Source organism: Lagenorhynchus albirostris, chromosome 7 (genome assembly GCF_949774975.1).
Source record: "Lagenorhynchus albirostris chromosome 7, mLagAlb1.1, whole genome shotgun sequence".
NCBI lineage: Eukaryota > Metazoa > Chordata > Mammalia > Artiodactyla > Delphinidae > Lagenorhynchus > Lagenorhynchus albirostris.
The window spans coordinates 23,348,659-23,375,732 of record NC_083101.1 but is presented as its reverse complement, the minus strand read 5'-3'; the positions used below and the strand labels follow the sequence as shown (position 1 = coordinate 23,375,732).

The window sequence follows — 27,074 nt, the reverse complement described above, 5'->3', positions numbered from 1 at the left end:
CTAGATAGAAAAAAAATGTTTATATCAGCACAATATTCAGAGCTTGGTGCCTTTGTTCCATGCTGAATTAGAGCTGAATGAGGCCAAGTCTCACTTGAGATAGCCTCAGTCCTCCACAGTAGAAGACCTTGGTGTGGGTGACTGACAGAAGGATTCCCTCCCAGGCCCAGGTGAGAGAGAGCGCTTCTTCAGGAGTGTACAGTGTTTCCCTTTGCTGCAGGCAGGTACAAATTGCGTATCTTATAGGGGCACAGCTGGCTGTGTGAAGGTTCTAAAGCTGAACGTGGAGTATCCTACAGATGATTATGTATACCGCCAAGTTCCTTGAACATTCTCTGGTGACCGAAGTGTAATCACAGTAGCTGCAACTCACCAAGACCTTAAAGCCCAGTACTGTAATTCACACGCAGTTATTTCTCATTTTCTCATGTAACCCTCCCAACAGCTATCTAGGATAGAATCCAAATTACCCAAACTCTTGAGACCAGATATATTCCACATTTTTTTGATTTTAGAAAGGCCGTGAAGTGTCCATACCATTATTTAGAAAAGCAGTGCAACGCATGTACTATTGTTGAACACACCCAGTGGAGTCTGGGGCTGCACCTGTCATCAAATTCGATTTCTGCTGTGAAACTTAGAGTTTGTTCTATTAAGTGGGATCAATAAAGACCAAGAAGAACCTCACGCTGGTTCACCTCGGGTTTTGCTGCCAAGTAAGTTATGATAAAACTTAGTTTTAATGGTTCCTCTGTGCTTTCAGAACTTAATTTCAGTGCTCCAAACTACAACAGTCAAATTGCTGGTGCTGTCCAAAGATCTGGGCAGATGGCGAGGGACTAGCGTCGTCCATGTCAGCCATCTAGCCTGGCTGCTTTTGTGAATTCTTTCTGAAAGTTCATGCCCCAGGAGGAAGCTCAGTCATTCACTCTGGAGACAGGCTCATTGCCTGAAAACGTTGAAAGGACTGGGAGCTCAAGCAAGGAATCCATTTCTTAATTTGAGGAGGCGCAGGGATAAGTGTTCACTCCACTACCTGACTAGGTTTGGCGGAGTAGGGCCAACGCTGGCCAAATTCATTTACTGGTGGTCATTGAACACCACGTCTGCTCTCTGCTGTTCTCCTTTGCTCTTTAAGATTGTTCCTTCTGCCTTGGATCAGAAACTCCCTGTATTTTTATTTATCTGAACCCAGCGAATATGTTCATTTTTAAAAACACATGCCATTTGGGAAGGAATTGGTAAGAAAAGGTTAGGTCGAAGTAGGGTTCGGCAAGGGGTGAAGGTTGAAGGTGTTCAGTGAGGTCAGAACTTCTCAAGTTACAGAATTCAAAGTTCTTTTTGGACATTGCCTTCAGTGGTTTGAAAAGGGCAACTGTCATGGTTAAACCCATCACCTTCACTCCTGACAAGATACAGACTGTGGTCTTTCTTCTGTGACAAGCCTATGGTCATGGCTTCTGGGACGTAGAACTTTGGAGAAGAACAACACTTCCTACCTTTCCGTTTTGTAACAGCTTCTGCTGTCACTGCTGATTGTGCTGGGTCTTCTGGTACACACAGCGTCTGGGTTGTCCCTTGCTTTGCTGGGGACATCACATGGTGGCCTGGTTACTTGCCCTTTACCGATGCCTGGTTACCCCATGCTCCAAGTTAGGAGAGCTGCTGCCAAAAATTCAGACTCAACTGCACAACTGTGTGAACCTACATACAAAGAAACATGCAGTCTTGAGCTGAGAACGAAAAGGTGATCAAAGGACCTAATTCTTGTAAGATCCCTGCTCTGCGCCCGGTAAGAAATGCGAGCTAATCTAAACCAGGCCTGGGAGCAGGATGGCCCCCGTGACTGCTGGAGTTCAGGGCAGGATATGACAGTCTCTTACTAACCATGGCAACTTGCCGTGAGCTTCCCTAGGGAGATTGATGTTTCAGAGCCATTTCATCTTTGTAAATAAGCTGCTTGCTACTTACGGGGGGAGGACTAGGGATGGTGGTGGGAAGAGGGTGCCGGACAGGCCATTAGAGCACCGAAGAACACATTCATGTTACATGTAATGGTATTTTATTTCTCATGACCTTGAATGTAAAGGTCAAAGGTTTCCCCAAAAGTTGTATGCATCTGACATCACAGGTATTCTCAGTCTCTCTGTCTTTATTTCTCATTACTCAAATATAAATTGATACCAAAGCTGGTCAAGGAGAATTAAACATATGCTTATATGTGACAGTCATTTTTCTGGATTCATATCTGAAGTTCGAATCCTGATTCCACTGCTTGTTAGCTGTGTAACTAACTTACTTCTAACTAACTTACCTCTCTAAACCTCAGTTTCTTCATCACTAAAACGGGAGTAAAATAGTACCAACCTCATCAGTAAGTTAGTACAGTCAGTGCCTGGTGCACAAAAGGCTTCCAATAAGCGTTGTTTTTATTGCAGGTTTTTAAAAAATTAATTTATTTTTGGCTGCATTGGGTCTTTGTTGCTGTGCATGGGCTTTCTCTAAGTTGCGGCGAGTGGGGCCTACTCTTCCTTGCGGTGTGCGGGCTTCTCATTGCGGTGGCGTCTCTTTGTTGTGGAGCACGGGCTCTAGGCGCGCGGGCTTCAGTAGTTGTGGCACGAGGGCTCAGTAGTTGTGCCTCACAGGCTGTAGAGCGCAGGCTTAGTAGTGGTGGTGCATGGGCTTAGTTGCTCCGCAGCATGTGGGATCTTCCCGGACCAGGGCTAGAACCTATGTCCCTTGCATTAGCAGGCAGATTCTTAACCACTGCGCCACCAGGGAAGTCCCGTTACTGCAGTTTTTGTTCTAAGAAAAGACCTAGAAAACCTTAGCAGAGTTACTTATGAGTTATTCTTCTGCAGCTACTGGAGCCCTGATGTAAATGATACAACATGCTTTTATAAAATTGCTTTCTAGTCCTAGCTGAGATTTATTCATAGTTACTTCTTTAGAATTAAAGTTTCTCATATAAAATCAGAGTTCAAGAATTAGCTTTCAGTAGTCAGCTGTGATTTCAAAAAACAAAGGCCATTATTAAGCATGTTGGGTGACAGTGAAATTACAAATTACCGTGAAAATATTTTCTTTTTTGGGGAGGGGGGTGATAATGTTCATAGAGCTAAGCTCACTGTGTTGGTAGAAATGTGTTTAACCAAAAGATCCTCGTGGGACAATTGCTACTTACCATGATTTTTATCCTTACTGTTTTAATTAAATATTTGTCTTATTTTGGTCTTAAACTATGCTTCCCCTGCAGATGCAAAACTCTTTCCTTCTCCAGTTTTCATTTTCCAGTTCTGTTCAGAGGAATGATCCAATATCGACAACTCATCCAACATCCCACCGTACCTTGAAGTAATAATATTTGGAAGTTTCTCAGACTTGTGTCGCCAGGCAGGGGTGTTTCTCATTTCTGAGCTAGGCTTATAATCTGAAGATTCGTATCATTGCATTCTCCCACCCCTGGGGCCTTCAAAGGAGGAGATGAAAGGACCAGGGACTAGCTCTTGGTGTGTGGGTCATAGCTGGAACCATACAAGCCCATGGACTCCGGATCTGACAGGCAGGATATTCCCTTGTATTGGGAGGAAATGGAATTGAAAATGCAAGTCTGAGCCCCTTTCTTTCTGGTGATCTGCGAGTCGTTTAGCTGTTTGCAAGCTCACCCCAAGGCTCCATGAAGAAAGGAGATCATTGAGGGGACTTGGGCCAAAGCATGTTATCTGGTGGGCGTCTTTGTTCGGTTTGGTTTTTAAATAAGAGTGGGTGATGGCTTTTTCCTTTCTTTTGAGAAATGTAGAAACAAAGGATCTTTGATTTTTAAGACATCAGATGCCATGTGTATAGAATATAATAATCACCAAAATCCTAATGTTTGACCAAAATAATTTTCTTAACTTTGGGAATCCACCCTCTTGGCTTTTTAGAAGTTACTCCTCTTCTTATAGAGGGAGGGTGTGGGCTGTCATGGATGGCAGCAGCTGTGTACTGAGGACATGCAGCCCTAGCTCTAGTTTCCCTTGGGTGGGAAGAATTGTGGGTTTTTCTCTCTGCCCCCATCAGCACAGGGAAATCCATCTTCTTTGGAGAATCCAGAAACTCAGTCAAGGCGTGGCCTTTTCTCTCTGGACAAGGCGTGGCTTAACTACTTAAACAAACAGGAAACACAAATTCATGTTTCCTAGTTTTTTCTTCCATTAATCATGGGAGACAGCATTTACTAATTTGGAGTGAAATTCTGCTTCCCCCACTCTTCTCCTTAGTCTGCCTGTGAGAGTCACCAGTGAATGTGACCAGTGCTTCTCTAAGGCCCCAGGAGGTGTCAGCTCAGTAGCTCCCCTGGGCCTGTGTGTGCTGCCTGGTGAGACAGAAAGGCTTCCGGATCTGCCTGGTCCATGAAGGTGAAAGCCCCAGCTTTATCTGCTTTTATTAGCATGTGTGGTAATACTTAAAAGAAAAAAATTCTGGTTTGTTTTATAATTTAAAATTAATTCATGCTTATTGTAGAAAAAAACTTGGAAAGTAAAGAATAAAGATAAAAGGCAAAGTGATTCATAATCCTAACTACTCGCTGCCTAGTTTTTCTCAGGCACACATGTGCCTGGAAGGTAACATTGGGTCTACATGTGTATTAGTTTCATATTGCTGCTGTAACAAATCACCACAAATATAGTGGCTTAAAACAACACAAATTTATTATCTTATAGTTCTTGAGGTCAGAAATCTGAAATGTGTCAGCTATGGACTGAATTGTGTCCCCTCCCAAATTCAGTATGTTGTTGAACGCCTAACCTCCAATGTGATGGTATTTGGAGATGAGGCCTTTGGGAGATAGTAGGGGTTAGATGAGGTCATGAGAGTGGGGCCCTCATGATGGGATTAGTGCCCTTATAAGAAAAGGCACCAGAGACCTCGTTCTCTCTCTGTGATGTGTGGACACAGCAGGAAGGTAGCCATCTGCATGATAGGAAGAAAGCTCTCGCCAGAACCTGACCATGCTGGTACCCATGCTGATCTGACACTTCCAGCCTCCAGAACTGTGAGAAAATAATTTCTGTTTTTTAAGCCACCCAATCCATGGTATTTTGTTATGACAGTTCAAACACACTAAAATAGTGTCCTTCTGTGCTAAAATCAAGATCTCGGCAGGGCTGTGTTTCTTCTAGAGGCTCTTGGGGAGAATCCATTTCCCTCCCTTTTCCAGTTCTAGAGGCCATCTACGTTCCTTGGCTTGTGGCCCCTTCCTCCATATCCAAAGCCAACAGTATAGTATCTTCAAATCTCTCTCTCTCTCTCTCTCTCTCTCTCTCTCTCTGACCCTCCTGCATCTCTTTTATGGGGACCCTGTGATTACACCAAGCCCAACTGGATAATCTTGGATAGTGTTCCCATCTCACAGTCTTTAACTTAATCATACCCGCAAAGTCCTTTTGCCATGTAAGGTAAATATTCACAGGTTTGGGGGATTAGGGTTTGGACATCTTTGTGGAAGCCATTATTCTGCCAACCACAAGACTGTTCATCTTATCCTGACTAGGTTTTACCATGTGTCATGTGTGCACTTTTGTTTTCTTTTACACAGCTAATAAGTAGTGAGTTAGGATTTGAACCCAAGCAGTCCAGCTCCGGAGCCTGCACTCCTAAACCCCTGCAGTATTTCTGCTTTTGTAACCTGCTTTTTCTCTTAATGTATTTTGAATATTTTCCCATGTCCATAACTATTCCTCTAAATTTGAGAGACTAAAACATGACTTATAATGGCTAAATAATACTCCATCATCTGAATAAGCCACAACTAATTTAACCCTTCTCTTATAGTCAGATGCCTTTGTTGTTTCCACATATGTAATTATAGGCAAACAAACGAACAATGGTGAAAGTTCTTGTACGTAAGCTTTGTGCCCATACTTGTTAGTTGAACTTGTGCCCATAAGTTAGTAGTTAGTGGTTAACTAGTATACACTAGAGAATAGTATTTTCCAAATTGTTTTCCTCAAGATATTAATAGGGATTCTATGAAATGAGGTTCTGTGGTTAAATAAATTTGAGAAACGCTGCACCCCCATTCCTAAACTAGAGATCCACAATCATATTAGCACTAAAACCTCAGAGAAGTCCCCTGGTAAGGAAATCTATCTCGTTTTATCATTAAAGCTTTCTTTAGTCGAGTGTTTCTCAAACTTATTTGACCAATGCCCTTTTGACCGTTTGCAGTGTTGAGTAGTATCCTTACAAAGCTAAGGTAATAGGATGTGATTTTAGAAACATGGCTTTGGAATCATCCCAGCCAAGTGAAGCTGCTTATCCTCAAACATCTTTAAATGCTTAAGTCTAAAATGACTCTAGATGGAATAGTTTGGACAAAATCATATGTATGAAGTAAACTCGAGTATGTTTTCTGCCGTCCACTTTGAATTCCAGTCTAGCTTTCTTCTGTTGGTTCCTGTGTCAGTTAAGCTCACGTTGTCCCTGCTCCCTGCTCTGTAAATGTCAGGGACCAGGCCTTGGCCAAGACCACCACAGGTCTGCCTTGAGGTCTGCGTGACACTTACTGTTCATGTTGTTTCTGGGATCCTTCAAGAGAGCTATTTTGTAGAGTGTTCAGCCCAGGTGAGAAACTAGATAGCAGGATGTTTATCATTGAACATAGAGGCCACTTTCAGCTGCCGTCAGCTCTTCAGTCATTCACCAGGTGAATAGACTTACATGAGAACAAGTTTTGATGGGACAAGTGGGGATGGGACCTGGGGGTACTGGGGAAGTGCTGGATGCACGCCAATGAACACCAAAGATAACCATCATTGTTTGGGGATTCTAATGAGATTTGTCCTCAGGGCCAAGGAACTTCAAAGTGCTTTCCAAGGCCATAAAAGATGAGACAGACTTCCCAAGCTTGGCATCACATTTATGTCATGATCCCCATGGCCCGAACAGTGGTGGTGTCTGCAGTGTCTGTTACTGGTGGAAGAGCACGAGGAGTTTTTTCACCATCCTAATCAAAGAGAAAACTTGATTAGGCTGCAAGCTAGGTCCCTCTCCAGCTTTTTGATGGCCTGTGTGGTTCCTAAGATTGCGTGAGAATTCCAGTCCTGGTTGGAACCGTACTGGAGGCAGGGTGCTGGGAGATCATGGTAGAGAAGCCCAGCCGAGCCGACTTCCCCAGATGTCAACCAGCCCAGAAGTCCGGGGTTGGGGCTCCCTTTCTCTGGAGACCTGTGACAGCTTCTCCTGAGGCTCTGATGTGGCCTTGGTTATCTGAACTCTTCTGTTCTCTCCAGGACCTCTCAGCCACCTTCTCTTTGGAAGACACTGCTCCAGACCCGCTAAGCTAGTCTTTGGTTCCTGTTACTCATGTGACCTCTAGTGGCTGTAACCGGCAAATCTTGCTCCGGGGATGGGTTTCATTTTGCTGGCATACTAAGAAACGAGCAGGAAATGTCCCCTTCTTTATAGTAACTTTTCACCCTCTTTACGATTCTCTTTCAGCACACACCCAATTATATAATTTAGCAACAGTCAACACAATTTGGGTTCCAGACCTGACTCTGATTGTTACTAACTAATGTAATTTGGATTGATGTTAAGCATCTGAGCCTCCATGGTCTAAATTGTTCAGAGATGTCATGACATTCGCCCTGACTACATCCCAGGGTGGTTGTAAGGATCAAATGACATGAAGCCTATCAATGAAATGCCATATAAACGTGTTTGTTATTACTCCAGAGCCATCGCGTCTGTGGTTCTGTAGACCAAGATTGTTTTATTTCATGTGCTTTGGTGAAGACGTTTAAACACTTTGCTCAGATTCTGTATTGGGAATTCTGTCCCAATCCACAAGCATTTAATAAGTGGCTACTCTGTATATTTCATAATGATTCATAATGATTCATAATGATTCATAATGATTCATTCAACAGCCTGAACTCCTGCCTTGTGGGATTCAGCCTTGACCAGGACAGACAAGGTCCTCCTCTAATGGAGTTTACATTCAAATGAGTTAGGGGGATTCATAGCCGATTGAAATGGTCCCTATCTTCAGGTGACTTTACAGCTTTATTGAGAAGAAAAGCTTAAACAACCAGATTGATACAGTCAGTATGTGAAAAAGGCTTTCCCAGAAGTATAAACAAAGTATTATGAGGCAGGGGTGGTATATGTGAAAGGGTGAAGTTAGAGGCACTGGATATGTACTATGCTTTCTAGAAGTTTAATGCTGGAGGATTGGCTGGTGGGGGATGATTTGGACACTTGAGAGGTCAATTAGAAAGTGACCAACCTGGTCATGTGGTATCTATTTCTAGTTTTAGAAGAGTTGTGAAATTTTTATGCAGAATTTCCCATGAAATTGCTCATTCTTACTCCATAGACATATTATTCTTTGAGATTCCAAATAAATACTAACTAGACTCATTGGATGCTTGCCGTTCTAAATATTAAGTTTATAAATATTAATTTAGTTCTTGTACCAACCGTATGAGGTAGATACTTCTATCAACATGCCAATTTTACAGATTAGGAAACTGAGGTAGAAAAACTTCAAAAAAAAGGGCAAGTAACTTGCCCTAAGGGTATTTGGCTGCTAACTAATGAGCTCAAACCCAAGCAGGCTGGCTCTAGAACTGCATGCTCACCACTGGGCTGTATTGTTTCCTCAAAGCTTCATTTTAAAAGTCAATCAGGGACTTCCCTGGTGGCGCAGTGGTTAAGAATCCACCTGCTAATGCAGGGGACACAGGTTCGAGCCCTGGTCTGGGAAGACCCCACATGCCGCAGAGCAACTCAGCCTGTGCCCCACAACTACTGAGCCTGCGCTCTAGAGCCCCTGCTCCGCAACGAGAAGCCCAAGCACACCTCAGCGAAGAGTAACCCCCGCTCACCGCAACTAGAGAAAGCCCATGTGCAGCAATGAAGACCCAACGCAACCAATAAATAAATAAATAAAAGTTAAAAATAAAATAAAAGTCAATCAGAATTTTTAGAGATACACACTACGTTTTCAGGGGTAGTATTGCCTGAGGTCTGAGATTGCTTTAAATATTTTAGTACAGGAGGGTGGGAGGAAGGCAGGCAGGCAGGACAGATGGAGCGAGGGTGGTCAAATCTTGATAAATGTTTAATATAGTTGATGGGTCCATAGTGTCATGATAGCATTCCCTGATTCCCATAATAAAAAATAGAAACCGTTTCTAGAGAATTTGAAGATTGAAGACCTTAAAATATTTGTAACCTTACTGTTAATATCAAAAGACTTTTTATCAATGATCTGGGTAATTGAGGTCAAAGCAATGAGTTTCACTAAGTTCACTAATGTCATGGTGGGTCCGCAGATGGAGTGTCTGTGTATTAAAAACCACTTCCCCACCTAACTGCCAAATGTGCTGGCCATATACTTTTTTTTTTTTAATCAATAAAGGTTGATCTTCTTGCCAAATGTATTTGATAGAATAGCAAACTGTTTGAGTTAGAATGGACTTCCAAGACTTCTTCCCAAATTCTCATTTTCTAGCTAGGGAAGTTGAAACTTGGAGAACTTAAGTGATCAGCTCAAGATCAAAGGGGGAACATTACATGATTGTCTACAGCCAACCTCATGGCTGGTTCATGGAAGAGCAGAAATTAAAACTCGGGCTTCCTGAACTCCGGGGGGCTTCCCAACTCCCATCAAAGGACCTATGCCCAGTAAAGTCCTATAGCCACCCACACAGAGACATGGACCCCAGGCTTCACTTGTGATTCCAGCTCCATCAGGCAGTCTTGGGGGGAGTGAGGCAAAGAAAGGTGAGCTGTCTTCATCTTGGGTCTGGAGGAGGTCAAATGGGTCTTTACCCTCCCCTGGTGGTCTCTGAACTTTTGTGCTTGAAATATCCATTTATTTTGTGTGTTTTCTCCACATTCCTTGTTCGCAGACCCCTAGCTGTGTCTCCCATAAGGGGCATAGTTGGAAAAATCATGACTGTTGCACCTGAAGGTACTTCTCAGAGGTGCGTTTGGGGCTCTGGCAATATAACCCACTCCTTCATTGGCCAGAAGGCATTTCCCAAGAGGGTGGGATGCAGGCGGTCTTAGTGACAGTGCCTGGCATCACCACACCACTGTGGATGACTGTGGACCCAATCTTCTCATGCTGAGAATACCTGTATGGCATCTCAAAAACTAAAACCTCACCTTTCCCAAGTCTGACGCACCCCTTTTCTACAACATTGAAGCTGCTGTTGTTGGCATTCATTCCTTAAGATCCGGGATCTCAAACCTAAGTGCTTTCAGGACCGTGGCAGGTAAGGTAAAGAATGAAGCTGGCCAGTGTAAGACTGGAGTGACCTGGGAAGAACAGCTTAGTTCTCGTTCAGAGGTTTTACAACATGTGTTGTCCATACAAAAAACCCAGGCTGGTCATCTGACCATTGGTGACCTCTGAAAGAGAAGAAAGAGGGAAGGGAAGCAGGAGACCTGGATACCATCGCCAGCTCCTGGTGGCCCAGCACAGCCTTCTCTTTGTCGAGCCTAAGTTTTCCTTACCTGTAAGAAATGGGTCTTTAAGGTTCAAAGGCACCGCCACCTCTGACAGTCTGATTGTATGATCTGTGATAGAATACTTGTCCCCAAAACAACTGGAGGCAGCATCTGTCTGTCTGTCTGTCTGTTTGTCTGTCTGGCATATATCTGCAGAGTGCCTGAGAGCCCTCTTTGGTCTGACTGACTTTAAAACCGGTTTCCTTGAGGTCTTTGTTGGATGGGTTTGTGACATTAATCCTTAAGCACATTGATCCCTGTAATAAAATGACCTGCACTTAACCATCATCCTGGTACCACTCGGTATGTCAGAGGTTGCTTTTTTTTGCCAGTGTTCTTCTCTTCTTTTCGAAAGCAGTCGTGACCAGACAAGCTTAGAAAGGGTGTTCTCTTCGTGTTGTTTCAGGGAAAATAGAGAAAGTCCAACCTCCTCCATCCCCCACACCTGAAGGTCCCAGCTTGCAGCCTGACTTAGCCCCCGAAGAGGCTGCCGGATCACAGCGGCCCAAGAATCTGATGCAGACCCTCATGGAAGACTATGAGACACACAAATCTAAAAGGCGCGAGAGAATGGATGATAGTAGTGTAAGTTTCTCCTCCTTTCCTCTTTCGCGTGTCCAAGGGTGAATTTCAGTACGGCGTACGGTACTCCGGTTCAGGCATGGATGTGTGTGCGGTTGTCTGGCCGGCACTGTGTTTCCAGCACCAGTTTTCAAATGTGTGGTTTAACATGCCTGCAGTTGGGTTGGGGGTTTTGCCTTGTTCTCAAAAACTTTGATCATGCAACGAGTGGGTCTTTTGGCTGCCAAGTTCTAGTTTGAGTCTACTGGTACGGCTAGTGCGTGAGGTGTGGGAGGTGTGTGTAGAAAGACACCGCGCAGGGGCAATGCGGGAGGAAGGACACAAGCTCCCTGAAATCACCCGCAGGCACTGGGGAGCTGATCTCAGCCATCGCTCACCTGTTCTGTAGAGATGTTATTTCTCTAGAGAACTATGACGATGCTATTCCTTCAGTGTCTGCTCTGGGCGATCCCTATAAATGGTACACAGTGCTCGGAAGACAGTATGTTTTGGGCTGTTACCAAGCCGGTGTGTACAGTCTGGCAGGAGAGAGCCACTTAAAATGACAGTTAAAAGCCGCATAGTTACCCTGCTACCCTCAACCCCGAGAACTTTGCACGTGACATTCCCACCAACCACAAAGGAAGTCGTCTACTCTGTGGTTTCTTTCTCCAGTAAGCGGCTTAAGAGCCAGTGCTGTCCACAGCCTGCACAGCCAGGAGCCTGGGGATCAGCCTCAGGGGTCCGTGCCAACCTCCTTGGAATCCATTAGCATTTATTGAGGTAACTACCTCCTCCCCCCAAATAGCTTGTTCGGTTGAGGATTGCTGATTGTTCGGTTGAGGATACTCCCCAGTTGACCCAGGACAGTCCTGGGTCCAGCCTGTTGTCCTGGAGTAATTATTAATAGCATCATCTCCTTTCCCTCTTAAAAGCGCCCCAGTTTGGATGCTAAATTATTCGGTCGCCTTACACTTGAATGCGATGGGGCGCACAGTAGGAACTCCGTGCTGATTCACTGCCTCTCGTATCCAAGCTGGCTGAGTTAAAGGTTTTCTGGAGTTGAAGCCAGATACTGAACACTTAGTGGTAAAGAAAGCAAGCAGACACGCCTATGGCAGCTGAATGACCCACTTGGTGTGTCTCAGTCTCCTCTCACTTGGGTTTGAGGCCTAAATTGCTTGGAATACTGGCCCAGCTCCTCTGTTGGGCTGGAATATTTCTGGGCTGTTCCCTGTATTGTACAGTGGGATGGGCCTGGCCCTTAATGGCTGCTGCTGAGGTTTCAGCTGCCGGGGCTCCTTCTCTGAGCCTGTAGGACCTTTTCTGTCCACGAAGTCACTTTATCTGGCTCTTCTTTTCAGCCCTTTTTAGGTATTTTCTGGAGTCTGTGACCCCCTTGAAGCTTAGGGCTATAAGGGGCTTTTCTTCAATGATTCCACACCATACATCAGCAGCTTTGGTGGAAGTTAGCTGGGATGTGTAGATGGGGAAGAACCGATGGACCACTTGCCTGTGACCCAGCTGAGTGATTTGGAAGCACACTCTCTGTATCTCTTGTGCATGCCTTTTGTGTTGAAGTGCAGGTGTTAGGGGAAAACACCATACCCAGAAGTGAAGTTACTCATTTCATAGGCAGAGGCTGACACACTAACACTCAGGCAGCCACCTGGTGAATGTCAACCAGGTTGGATTTTCCCTTTTCATGAAGGAAGCTGCTTAGAATCAGCCTTTTTTTTTTTTTTTTTTTTGCGGTACGCAGGCCTCTCACTGTTGTGGCCTTTCCCGTTGCGGAGCACAGGCTCCAGACGCGCAGGCTCAGCGGCCATGGCTCACGGGCCCAGCCGCTCCGCGGCATGTGGGATCCTCCCGGACCAGGGCACGAACCTGTGTCCCCTGCATCAGCAGGCGGACTCTCAACCACTGCGCCACCAGGGAAGCCCTAGAATCAGCCTTTTAACATAACTGATTGCCCTTCACTTACACAGTGAAGTGATAGCCTCCTGTCTCTATTTTTCTCAAGTAAATTAACATTTCGGGTAAGAAAGAAACCTGCTAACTAATCAAGCTGTTAATATCCCCAGATCTCAAATTCAAGGCCAAGTGTTTTGCACTGTTGTTGATATTACAAGAAAACCAAGTTTGTTGCTGTTGAAAATTCTTAGGAACAGAAAAAATAATCTATCCAACCCACTATATCCTCTTTTAAGAGACCCAAATCTGGAAAAAACACCCCCCCCCAAAAAAAAACATACTTCAATTGCTTCTAAAGCAAATATATGCTCATCGGTGAGACTTCATTTCAGAGCCGCCTGTTAACCTGTCTTAGTTTTTTTGATTCAGGGGATCTTTCTGTTGTGTCGTCATCCATCACTGGAGAATATGTTGAAGTTCATCTCTTTTCCTAGTTGATCTGTGGCCCCTTCTTTAATGGTCTCTCATACCAGAAGGATAGTCATAGGGGGCAGCTGGATGGCTTTGAAGCTTGAGTTGTGTTGTAACTGGCTTCCCTGCTCCAGAGGTTGGTAGTTCTGCTCTCCTGGCTTCATCCACATACACTGTCCCCAGGGCAAGCTGTGGCTTCTTCGATCCTCCACCCGCTATGAACCTCACTTGGCTCACCTGGGTCCAGTGTCACCCGGCACTTCCACCTGCCAATATTCCTTCCAAAAAGTCAGTTGGCAGCATTTATGAGTCCCTCACGCGTGATCAGGACCTAACCACGTGTTCACCCATAGGAAGCAGCAGGCTCTTTCTGAATTGAATGAGAAGCATTCTTACCTGCTGTACTTCCCAAGGAGAAGGTAGACTTAAAAACAAATGGGGTAATTGGGATGTATGCATAGTGATGTGCTGGGTACGATGATGTCAGTGAGCGTGAAGGAGAGAAAGAGAAAGAGAGGGAAGGCAAACGAAGCTGTGCCCGCGTTTCCATGAGTAGCTTTCACCAACCTACCTGGGGAAAAAGACCCCATCCTCACCAGCAGAACAGGTACAGCATCCCTCCGCCCCAGAGCAGCAATGGTGCCTGGAGTCCTGTCCCCAGTTCAGGACCCTTCCACTCTCCCATTTGATAAAATATCACCTGCAGGACAGGAGGGAGGCCTCTGGCTCATGGGATCCCTGCCAGGGGATGGGGTGGGGACAACCATGCAGTATTTAGTGGTCTTTTTCATGTTCTTAGCTGGCCTCTCTCCTGCTGGAAGCCCAGTGAGGACTCAGAGAATGATGGAAGATGGAACATTAAATCATGAATCTCTCTCTGGGAATGTCTGCCCAGGAGTCACTATAGTAGTCGTATGAAGTCACCTGTCGTATGAAGTCACCTGTGGATGTTTCGCTTCCTTTTGCAGTTGGTGACAAAGTCAATGACAAGGAACCAGAAAAAGCCGCTTTTCTGAAAAGGTTACCCCCAAACGGCCATCCTCGTTCCCAGCTCAGGCCTTGAGATAACCCTTGAGTAGCGACAGTCTTCATCTGCCGGGGCTGGCTTCCTTGTTCTGCATGGGGTGGTCCCTGATGAGTGTCTCCATGCTCAAGGCTGAGCCAGGCTCCACCTCTTAAGGGACCCCTTGGCTAACCTGGGGGTAGGAGGATTGCTAATCTCCACCCACACGCCTTACCCTGGGCTGTTTCCCAGCCTATACAGGGCCTTTGTGAGAATTAGCAAAAGGCCCCCTTTTTCAAAACTCTGTGTGGATGCAGTCCTGCACCAGCTACACGGTTGGTGAGGGGAGTCGGGGGTCTGAGCTTCAACCCCACCCATCCCCCCAGCCTGGTGTTTTTGTGCAACACACACGCTGCCCACCCAGATGCAACCGTCCTGCTCTCAGTGGAGGTTTCTTTTATCTGGAAACGTTATCTTAAGTGGAAATGTCCCCTTATCTGGGCCTGATGCCATCTCTGGTCAGTCATGCAACTCATAATGGCCTGATGAATCATAGTTTCCTGTAGGGTTTCTTGGTACCTTGCAAAGGAAGGATACTGAGGCAACACTGTTTTTCTGGCCAGTTTTCCCCCGCAGTCTGACCTGAGCCTCAGAAGACAATGAGTTCTTGAGTCAGGGGTGCTCTTGAACTTGTTTGGTAGATTTGCTTTCCCTTTCTCTGTTGAGGGGGTGCCGGGCTGAGTCCAGATTACAGCCTCCTGGACATTGAGCCCCATCCTTCCTCCTAGCACACAATCTGGGTGGGTTTTTCCTGTGTTCTCTTTCTTCCTCTTTTGCCCCCAGAATAGTTACTGAGAGGGCTTTCAGCCTTCCCTGCCTGTCTTGGAATAAAAGAAGACCTCTTTAATTCCTGGACTAAGTCCAAGCTGGGGGCTGGCAGTCACTGCTTTTCCAAGAATTCCTGGCACACACTTCCTTCTAGACCAGGACACCCTTTGGGAGTTCTAGCCAAACTCTCACTGGGTGGATGGAGGAAGGCCGTCTGGCTCCAGTGCCCACCCCCGCCACCGCAGGCTGTATGGGAGCCAACATCAGTGATGCTTTGTGCCCCCAGCTCTCTCGGGTTCTCACACATGCCCTGGGAAGGCGCAAAGGAGACGAGCACTCCACATTGATCAGCCCCCGGTCATCAGTCTGATCATTACAGAGCTGTGATTTTTTTTTTTTTTTTTTGCGGTGCGCGGGCCTCTCACTGTTGTGGCCTCTCCCGTTGCGGAGCACAGGCTCCGGACGCGCAGGCTCAGCGGCCACGGCTCACGGGCCCAGCCGCTCCGCGGCATGTGGGATCCTCCCGGACCGGGGCACGAACCCATGTCCCCTGCATCGGCAGGCGGACTCTCAACCACTGCGCCACCAGGGAAGCCCCAGAGCTGTGATTTTTAAGTGCAGTACCTAAGAAGCAGTCAGTGATCACAGACATACGATCCCTCCTATCCAGTCCAATGGGCTCTTTGGCATGGTCACCATGCCAGAAACCAATCAGTGCCTCTAAAGTCGTGAGTGTAAATGCAAGGTCGTGACCACTATTCTGGAGGAGGCTGTCCAGAGTCAGTCCTTCTAACTCATTACCCACAGCCGGGACATTTTTTCTCTGAGCTTTTCTTGCAGTGACTTTTAGTTTCCTTTATAGGAACTAAAGGATCATTTTAGTTCCTACTTAATCACTCCACTTTCAAGAACTTGTTTAGGACCCGCAGGGTCGTGATGAGGGAGGCTGCTTGGTCTCCCTTGGCAGTGCCATCCTTAGAGCAGCTCCAGAGAATCTGCCTCTGCAAACCTCGCATTCAGACCATCCCCTGTCTGTGGTTAGGGTCTTCTTTTCACGGGACAACAGACTACAAGACTACTTTGGGGTTCGGAGACGCCTACAGGTAGGGGAAGGGCTGTTTGTCCACAGATGGCAATAGATTCTAACAAATCCAAAATGCCCTTAAGGATCTTGCTGGTGGGCAGCTGGTTGCATACAACCCCGGGGGGAAAGAATCTTGTTAATTCAAAGCACAGAAGATGGAAGCAACAAATCTTGAATTAACGAAGTATGGCTTATCTGATATTTTTATGGAGGAATAATAGGGTATCTACTTGCTGCAAAAGATACAGACTTTTTAAATAAATGAATATCAGATGAAGCAAGTCTTGGTGTGGGTGTGTCCTGGTCTCCTGATGTTACCTCCCCTCTTGTGTCCCCTCCCCCCCACCGGCGTGGTGCCAGTTCCCAGCTGGGGGGCGTTTTGTGAGTGTGTCTCTGCCATGTACTAACCCTGGTTTTTCCCTCTCTGCCAGTACACCTCTAAGTTACTGTCTTGCAAGGTGACTTCCGAGGTACTTTTCCACTTGTTTGTCTTGGTCTTCTTGCATGCCTGACCCAGGTGCATGCTGTCGTGGTTTGCCATTTCCTCATGGGGTTTTCTCCCTGCCTTTTCTGAATGGGGTGATTGCCTTGAAATGTTAGCGTCCATGCAACAGTGGTACACGCGGCTGTGCTTTGCTGTGCTGTGCTCTGGGTTGGAGAAGATTCTGTCCTGCTCATGGATCTGGAAGATGTTTGCACTAGAGGGTACAACCAATGGGCTGTTTGGATTTTTGTTTGTTTGTTTCTTCAGGTGCTGACAGCAAATCTACTCTGGTCTGGTTAGAAAACCATGCAGCTCAAGAGGACTGGGCTGTCGGTTGAGATCAGTCCTTTGTTTACCTTAACACAAACCCAGAGAGCTCCATGCCATCACTTTAGGATAACTTATTCCTACTGCGAACCAACGCAGTCCCTCCCCTCCCCCCGCCTCCATCTTTAAACCTGTACTTTTGGTTTGGAAGCTTCTTTAAGCATTGAATTTCCCCCAAGCCGCCTCCTTTCCCCTACAACTTCCCTTTACACAGATTTCACAAACCTGTGCTATGAAAAAGCACAATATTTTTTATTTTTTCCACATATATATTGACTTATTTATATGCTATGAGAAAGCATACTGGCTTTTATATTTTTTATTTCTAGAGCATTGTATTTTTATTTTAAAAGAATTATTGTAAATATACAGAATTGTAGAGAATCATTTATTCATTAACCTGGTTGACAATTTATTGAGATCCTACTACACATCAGGCACTTTCTGGGTTCTGAGAAGACAGCAGTCACCTGAACAATGTCCCTGATGCCATGGAGCTGGCATGCCAATGTGTCAAGGATATGGCAAAGTAAAATCATAAAGCCCCCTAGCCAGCTTTGTGCATTCTTATCATTTCATAATATTTGCTTAATATTTTAAAAAGAAATTAATATTGCAAATACCATTCAAGCCCTCTTGTTACCTCTCCCAGCTCCCATTTCTCTCCCTCTTGAGAGGGAATTTTTCTGGAGTTTGGTGTTGATTGTTTCCATGCATGTTTTTATCCTTGTACTACGTATGTCTATGTACATAAATTATATCTAATGGTTTTGCATGTTTTAGAACTTTCTATAAATAGATCATATTGTAGTATCCTGTACTCTTTATTCTGTCTGCATCATTTTTAGATGTGTCCATGTTGATACTTACGGCTCTAGTTCACTCATTATAATTGCCGTATATAGTATTCCATTGAATGAATACATATCTGTTTATTCATTCTTCTAGTGATGGAAATGTAGGTTGTACCTTTTCTTTGCCATTACAAACAATGAGTCAATGAATGTTATTTTACACAGCTCTTTGTGCGACTTATGGAAGAAAGTCTCTAAATATATCTAGGGGTAAAAGTACTGGTTATAGGGCTTACCCATCCTCCCATTCACCACCTATTGCAAACTACTCTTCACACTGGCTGTGCTAACCTATAGCACAATGTATATTTCACATCTCCATATTTAGCAAAATAATTATGGTTAACTGTAGACGTGAGCTGATGCTTATCAGTAGGTTCTTTTCACAAACTGTAAAATGAATATTGAAAATATCATTACATGGACCTTCTTCAGTGTCTAATTGTGGGTCTCAGTGAGGAAATGCTGGTTTAAGAATTAGACCCTAGGAGCCCACATCCCCTTGGAGTCAACGTAAGACTGATGAAAATCTGGTCAAATACATCCAAGGAAGATAAGACTGGGCCCTGTCTGCCTTCAGTGGAAGATATGAGGGATAAAATATTAATATAAATGTTATTTAACGTATCTGTCTTTTGTTTTATATCCCAGAATAAAATTATCTAGGTTGATTGCTGCTCAAACTGAAGTGATTCACTTGAGTTCCCTAAGCACTGGAGAGAAAAATTAATACTAGAGGATTGTTCAGAGAGAATTGATTTTCTTTTTCTCCCACCAGACCTGAATCTGATTTAATTTGTGAAAACGATAAAACCTTAAATCAGGTCTTTGTATTATTATTATTTTTTATGTTTTTCTCTCTCCATTCCTGTGGAGTGTATTTATTGCCCTTTCTGATGCTTCTTCCTCCATACGCCCCCCCAGCCACTGAGCAGCCGTGGAACATGCTGGCCCGGAGCATCGACTCTGCACCCAGAGCTCTGGGTTCACATGTTAGCTCTTCCTCCTACTAACTGATGTTAGATTATTTTAAACCTCTCTGTGCTTCAGCTTCTTCATATGTGAAATTCATAGTGTGAATCCCATAGAACAGAGGCGAGGATTAAAACCCGTAGCTGGTTCATGATACCTGTGATGTAAGTGTTTACTATTACCAGAGCCCCAGAGGCAAGACCTTTTTTTAACCCAGAAAGGAAAGGAATGGACTTCAGGAAATAAAGTTAATATGTAGAAATCTAGAAGAAAAGTTCTAGATTTGCTAGAGCTTTATTCACACACACACACACACACACACACACACACTCACTCACACACACAGTACTCTGAATTAATTGTGGAATAAATGCTCATTCACATTACCTTCCCCAAGGGCTTGGCTTTTTTTTTTGCAGTATGCGGGCCTCTCACTGCTGCGGCCTCTCCCGTTGCAGAGCACAGGCTCCGGATGCCCAGGCTCAGCAGCCATGGCTCACGGGCCCAGCCGCTCCGCGGCATGTGGGATCTTCCCGGACCGGGGCACGAACCCGTGTCTTCTGCATCTGCAGGCGGACTCTCAACCACTGTGCCACCAGGGAAGCCCAGGGCTTGGCTTTTTGAATCTTCAGAAGGTCTGTTGGAGGAGGGAAGAGACTGTTCTATCTTGCACATGAAGCCCTGTGCCCGACACTTGGTAGGAACCCAATAAATAGCTATAAGATGGATGGATAGATGGATTGAAATGGGTTCCCAAAGAACAGAGTAAATTAAAATTTTCAAGATGATTGAGAATTAAAATAGGGCCCAAATACAAGACAAGGGACATCTGAAATTGATGGGGACTATTTTTTTCAGAACCTTAGATTTATTTTTAGCTCTTATGTAAACCTTTCAGTTTGTATGTACAGTCTGCAAGGCAAACATATGACTGTTTTCCACAATGTAGAGCTCCTTGTCAAAACGTCTTATGTTTGAATACCACGTGATTGCTTATAAAGCCCTTTCACATGATGAGAGAAATACGTAGTTATTGTTTAAGAATTTGCTATGCCCTGGAGACTTTGGTAAATTCTTTGCCTCGTTTATTTGCCTCACTTATTCCTCAGACCACCTCGGTACTATGGTTTTTTTTATTCTCTTTTTACATATAAGGAAACTGAGGCACAGGGTAATAAACTTTCCCAAGGTCACATAGTTACTAGGATTTAAACTTAGACCTGCCTGGACTTCAGAGGCTGCATTGCTTCCTGAGAGAGCCTGTGAGATAGGGCAGGTGTTGTGTCCGTTTTACAGATAAAGGAAGTTGAGACTCAAGATGCCATGAACGACAGGCACAGAGCTGGAAACAAAGCTCAGGACTTGCAGTTCCAGTTCCTCACTGCCTTCCAGTACCATGTTACCAGGCCTTGACCAGAAGATTCTACTGTTTACCAGACTTGGAAACATGCTTTCCTCCTACTGATTTGTTATTCTTAGATGTTGACTAGGTGACCATGATATGTTTACACACCAACACTTTAGGGCATGGCTTATGTGCTTCCTGGTGAACATTCCTTCAGGAGACATGATTGAGTTGTGTCCTGTACATCCGGTCAAAGCCATCCCTGCTAGGAGGACTGGGGAAGCCTTCCTGGAGGAAAGACACTGCTGCTCTGGGAAGTCCATGCATTTGTCAGAGGTGCAGAGAAGCAAGTTGAGATGCCCGCTCCCTGCCCAGACCTTTAATCTGACCAGAATTTGCTTACGTCTGGGCTCCCATCACTGCCGGTAAACCTGCCTCTCCTTGCTTCTCTGGAGTTGCCAGCATCTCTGTCCCTTGCCAGAATGATTGTTCTCAGAATAAGCAAAGACTTCATCGCCTGTTGGTTGGATAACCAACTAGTGTTGGCTCTGCTAGACTTTAAATTCAGAAACTGCACATCCTAAGCTAATGCCACAGTCATTTAACTGGTTGGCATGCAGGGGCTTGCTTTCGGTGCAGTATCATGAAATTGAGCCGTTTCTCCTGCGTTGGCAACCTAAATGTCATTCATCTGGATGTCATCTGGACCAAACTCAAGCTGGAGCAGACTGGCGAAGGATCCCCCCTGGGGTCCACAGACTCTTCTGGGGAGCCGGAGGGAGGGTGGCCTCACCCCGATGGTGGTGAGCCTATTTGTCCTTGATGTTGTCACCTTTCACTTCCTTTACCAGCACCTGTGGCCCTGAAGTTACATCAAAATGCTCAGATTCCATGTTTTAGTGGCCTGAGAAGCTCTTTTTCTTTTCACTTAATTCCTCTTTCAAGCATAATTATACCAAAGTAGATTTTTGTGGTATAAATATGATCACAGCTTATGTAGGTCCACAAAGCTTGGTGGAATGAATTCACACTGGTTCAGTTGTTTGGAATTACTTTCCCGTCTGCTTGTTTATGAAGAGACCAAGACTGTCCATAGCTGTGCTGTCCAGTATGGTAGTCACTATTTCCATGAGGCTATTGAAATGAAAATTAGTTAAAATCAGATATTTAGTTTCTCAGCCACGCTAGCCATATTGCAAATGCTCAGTAGCCACGTGTGGCTCACGGCTGCCATATTGGATAGCGCAGATACAGATCACTGCCACCAGACTGCACTGATCTATAGCGTGTAGCAATCCACTTCGTTATCTAAAAACTTGATGCAGAGTCAGGTCTAGTTCAACGAAACTTGCAGAACATTTCAGGAAAATTCAGTCTCTCTATACTGAAAATGATGGGTCAAAAGTGAACTTTGGCTCTGAGGTGAATGCTACCCAGAACCTCCCACCCCGCCACCTTTACTTTCACGTCTCTCCTACCTCCCAGCTGTACCAGACGCTTTACCACTTTCCCCCTCATTAGATGCTGTTGAGAGAGGGAAAGGAGGAAGGAAACAGAGAAGTTGGTTTGTGTTCATAATGAACAATCATGAACTCTGCGTAATTTTTTTCCCTCTCTCTTCAGGTCCTTGAGGCCACACGGGTTAATCGAAGAAAGAGCGCATTGGCCTTGCGCTGGGAGGCGGGGATCTATGCCAACCAAGAGGAAGAGGACAATGAATAGTCAACATCCTTCCACCCAGGAAGCTTCTTTGGTGCTTGGGTTCCCAAGAAACCAAGAAATCAACACATCAAAGCATTTTAATAGAATATTTATTAAAGTGCAAACAAACTCGGCAATCCTTATGCAGACCAGGAGAAGTTGCAATGTACAATGATGAAAAATCAAGTGAAAAAAGAAGTCCACCCATCAAACACGAACTCCCGGGAGTCAGAAGAGAAAGGATTTTTTTTTTTTTGGTAACTCAAAGAATCCCCTGGGTTTGGACCACAGTTGATCCAAAAGGACAAAGAAGTTACAAGCAAATTGACATGGTTGCTACAGGCAGAGCCAAGACTAGCCTCTCTGGGTGATGAGGAAAACATTGGTAATGTGGCCATTTGGAGAAGCCACAGAGCTGATGCCATCCACCCAGCAGAGGATATTTCCCTGTGCCTGCACCGGTTTCCACCCATCATAGCATCAGAGGTGTTGGACTAACCCCATTTACTCCAGCAGCTATAAAGTAATGCTTCTCTATTTGCCCAGAAGAGGCAACTATGGTTCCATGTCAATTCCGTTTAATTGTTTTGAATTGGGAGCAATTAAGGATCGCAACCCAAATTTTGAAGACAGGATTTCTTCATGTTGCAAACACAACCTGTTCTGCATTAGGAGGTTTAGGAAGGGGGGGAGAAAGCCAAACCAAATGGATTATTTTAGCTTTAGGATCTTGTCTGCTTATGATATTGACTGAGCTGCAGTTTATGAGAACACATTTTCACAATTCTGTTTCTTTATATGAAAACTATATTTAGTGGGCAACAACTATTTTTATGATGGGATGGGGGAATATATCCATGTATAAAACCTATACACATTGAACAGCTTGGTTCAAGAGGGGAGGGGTATTTTTAGAGTGGTAATAATTGAAAAAAGGGCGAACTCTGCCTTAGAGAGGTAGACGATGAGAAATAAAGAGGTGTTTATAACTATATTTTATATGTAAAGTGGACCTTCAGGGGAGTAGGAAGAATGATACGTTGGATCAATCAGAAAGAGACAGTAAAGAAAGCTCACGAAAGGTAGACAGAGAAGAAGGGAGGGGGAAAGAGTGGGCAGGTAAGGAAGTTAGAGAGATTATTTTTTCTGAGCAACCAGTATTTTTCAGGATGATACAGAGAAAAATATAGAATAGAAACTTAAGTGCAGGCTTAGGTTCAGCTACAAATCCTAAAGGTGGTGTGCGTGCGTGCGTGCGTGTGTGAGTGTGTGTGTGTGTGTACACATGCCTTTGTGTATGCATGCAAAGCGCATGTGTGCTCATGAGTAAGGGTGTATGTGTGTGTGTGTGAGGATTAAAATTCCAGGATGATCATGGGACAAGGGTGTTCACTTATTTCCTCCAAAGCTGTTTGCCAGCGTCAGGAGTGAGTGAGAATTTCTTTTTTATGAAAAGGATATAGAGGCTCCGAGCTGATGCAGTATTTGTAATATTAAGTTGACCTAACATGGTATTTGCATGGGTCACAATGGCAAAGTTTTGAGCAGTTTTGTAATTTGACATTTAGGAAAGTACCATATTTATTCTCATGCTTTGTATCCATGCTTAGTATACGCTAAAGGACACCAGCTTTACTCTTTCTGTCATTTAAAGCAATATGATAAGGGTATTCAATCATTGAATGCCCTCAATTTCTGGATGAGAAATTTTTCAGTCCTGGCCATGAAAAAAAACTGACCAGCCTTCTTTTTTTCCGTCCCCTTTGTTTTAAAACTGTGGTTTTTAAGAAAGCAATAAGTAAGTCAGACCTCACTAAAATGCATTTTTGTTTTTATGTCTTTATGTCATAAGCACTAATGTGTTGTCCTGACAAGTGCTGTCCCACCAAATTTGTATGTAGATTCATGCACGTTACCTTCTTTTATTAGACGAGTGTCAACGTTAGGGGAAAGTGTATTCATAAGCGAGTGGTGGACACAGTAAAACATGGAACTCTGATAACTTACAAGGATCCTTTGGAACTGCCAAGGGAACTTGCAATTTGAAGCCAAATTCTACAGATGGATAATTGGCGTCATCTTTATATGGTTCATGCTCCTGAAATTCTGAACGAATAGTCAACAAAACGTGCTAGACGCTGGGGATAGGAAACAGATAAGATCCCTGCCGTTAGGGATTTATTTTCAGGTGGGAGAGGCTGGCATGGAGACAGACATTCCCAGGAAAATGAGCTGAGGAGTCCTGACAGGTGAAATGGGGGCACCCAGGAAAGAAGGATGCTTTGTCTGAGGATTTCCAGCGTTCCCAAGACAGGCACGGGAATGAAAACAGTTGGGGCAGCAGCATCGTGTGGCCCAGGGATGCAGGAGCTGCTAGGATGCCTGGAGAACAGAATGGTTCTGTGGGTTGCACAAAAAGTGAAACATGCTTCATGATTTCTGGACTAACTCTGGATCTGGTAGTGACCATAGACTTGATACAGATGAACTCCCCATCTTTTGCAAGAGGAAACAGTGCTCAGGACTTCCCTGAAGTTTTTGGTTCTGTTGAGAAGGAAACTGTGTACCCACCTTAAAACTACATTTGCGAAGAGAATGGGCAGCTGAAAAGAAAGCTTAGGAGGCCACACAATTCCTGGAATCGCTTTAGAGGCAGATGAGTTGGTCTTTGACTGCAGTTGATTGACCCAGACACACTTATTATGTAGAGTTACAGAGCCGGGATCCTTTGGTTCGCACTTTGGATAGGCAACAAATGCAGCGTTTCCGTGACTCTCTCACAGTCACAAAACCATTTAACTGTGGCCCCTACATCTCCATCCTTTGCTTGTTCCCTTCTGCTGCCTTCTGATGACTGCTGTCCATTTCCTTGTTCCACTCACGTATCATCCTGTTACAATGTAAATTAAAGTTCCCTTAGCAGAGCCAGATTTTCTCTGTGCTCTTGAGTTTTTTTACTCATTTAAGAAACATTGGGCCATGGCTTTGTACATAGCGCCGTGCTAGGCTCTGGGATCCCAAGTGAACCCCTTTAACTTTGTGAAGATGCAGCAGACCCCTGGCGGAACGTCATCCGTGCCTAATCCGTCGAGAAGAAGAGGCTTGTCCAAAACCTGGCCTCCGATGCTCATCCCTGCCCCCAGGTAGCACACGAGCTTGTTAATCTCAGCTCGAACAGACGTTTAGTTTCTGTAGATGTTAAAAGCTTTCCTGAAAGTATTCCATTCCGCAGTGTTGATAGATGTTCACTTTCCTCTGGAACTGATGACTGACATTCCTTGGCTTTCTCATCCAGAAATTATGGAAACAGGGTCTGTCAGTGGCAGGAGGCTGGGCTGTGTCCTATGTGCATGACACATGCAGTTTCCTTGCCTCTTTACACCCATGCATGCTGCCCACCCTAGACAGTGACATATAAGCAGTATATAGATCAGTGCCCACATATATACACAACACACACACACAAGGCATAACAAGGAACACTAAGACAGTGTTGACTCGTCTCAGAAGACAAATAATTAAACATTTTTTCCAACTAAAGAATGGATGTAATTAAACTATGTATTGAAAAAAAATAGCCTAAGTGTTTAGAGATGGTGACTATATCCAGTTGTAGTAACAGAACCAATTTCCTGAATTTTAAGCATTCAGTGAGTGAGCTGCCAATTTTGATTTTGTGTTCCTCTTTACCCAAATGACTTTTTTTTTTTCTTTTTTGGAGGAGGGGGCACAAAGCAGCAATACTGTGTTTGAAAATGATACTCTCTGTATCTGGCTCTCCTGTGTATGTTAACCACTTCAATGTTACTATCCTGCTTCGGTTTTATAGTGATTGTGAGGCATTCAATGCAAGTATACAATTATTTTCTCATTAAAATCCAGTGTGTGTTGTGCTTTTATAAACGAGGGCCACTTGTTTGACTGTCGGGGGAGGTTGGAGGACCGAGCAGCCCAAGGGTAGCATGCCAGCGCTCTCGCCTCTAATTCCATGGGGCCACATCTGCTCCTTGCATATTTGGAACCAAGAAAGCAGTACTAGCTGGCGGGGCAGACCTTTGACAGGCTGCTCCCAGTGCCTCCTTTGGCCATGTTGTCTCCAGCTGCCGTGGCTAGACCTGGAAACTCCGACAGGACCCACAGAAATGATACACATGCCTCTTGAGGTAGGTAGACTCCAAGGTCAAAGAGATGGTGGGGCAAACGGTAGGACAAACAGTAAAGGTCAAGCTTTGCACGTGGCTCTTAGGCTCTAATTTTTATTATTCATTCCATTCCCAGCACCTGTATTTGGCTCTCCTCTGAGGAATAGAGAATTTCGGACTTCACAGAGCATCTGAGACCACAGGTGAATCAGGAAGCTTCCTCCCCCCAACCCCACAGTCTCCAGCCGCTCCATCCCGGAGCTAACTTGCACCCAGACCTTCAGTCTCCTGCCCTTCCTTACCACCTGCTGGCCCATCTCTCTTCCTAGGGTCTCCTTTCCAGCTGCCTCTTTCTCTATCTCTCCCCACTTACAGGACTTCTTCCAATCTTCCCTCACCCCAAACCTCCCAGGCTTCCCAGCTGTATTCTCCTGTTCTTCCGTGTGGCATCATCTTGCAGTCTCTCTCTGGTGAGAGTTCTGAATTTTGATGGGAAGGGGTTAGGTTGGGTGACAGGCGCCTTTGAAAACTGGATCAAACTCTAACAATAACGGGTAACACTTATGAAGCACTGAGCATGTGACAGGCACTTGCCGTGATTTCCACAAATGTAATCTATTTCTTACGACTCCATGGGATGTACTCTTCTGGTTTTTTTGGGGGGGTTGGGATATTTTTGGCTGTACCACGTGGCTTGCGGGACCTTAGTCCAGCAACCAGGGATGGAACCCGGGCCCCTGGCAGTGAGAGCGCTGAGTCCTAACCGCTGGACTGCCGGGGAATTCCCTGGGGTGTACTATGTTGATTTCCATTTGACATGTCAGGGAACGGTTGCCATGGGGCTGGTAAACAGTAGCGCTTGAAGTTGAACCTGGGCAC

The 27,074-nt window shown here is 44.9% G+C and overlaps 1 protein-coding gene across 3 annotated transcripts in view; it reads left to right on the top strand.

The window, feature by feature from the left end:
* The window catches only part of LOC132523445 (A-kinase anchor protein 2), a 113,312-nt gene extending 87,382 nt beyond the window's left edge, over nt 1-25,930 (top strand). Inside the window, exons 3-5 of one of the 3 annotated variants that reach the window (XM_060154647.1) lie at nt 10,916-11,094; nt 16,802-16,840; nt 21,976-25,930. In XM_060154647.1, coding sequence (XP_060010630.1) covers nt 10,916-11,094; nt 16,802-16,840; nt 21,976-22,074 — 317 coding nt within the window. In that variant the 3' untranslated portion in view covers nt 22,075-25,930. The remainder of the gene's footprint in view (nt 1-10,915; nt 11,095-16,801; nt 16,841-21,975) is intronic. The other 2 variants (XM_060154648.1, XM_060154649.1) reach the window with 2 other exon arrangements.
* Nucleotides 25,931-27,074: the final 1,144 nt, after the last annotated feature.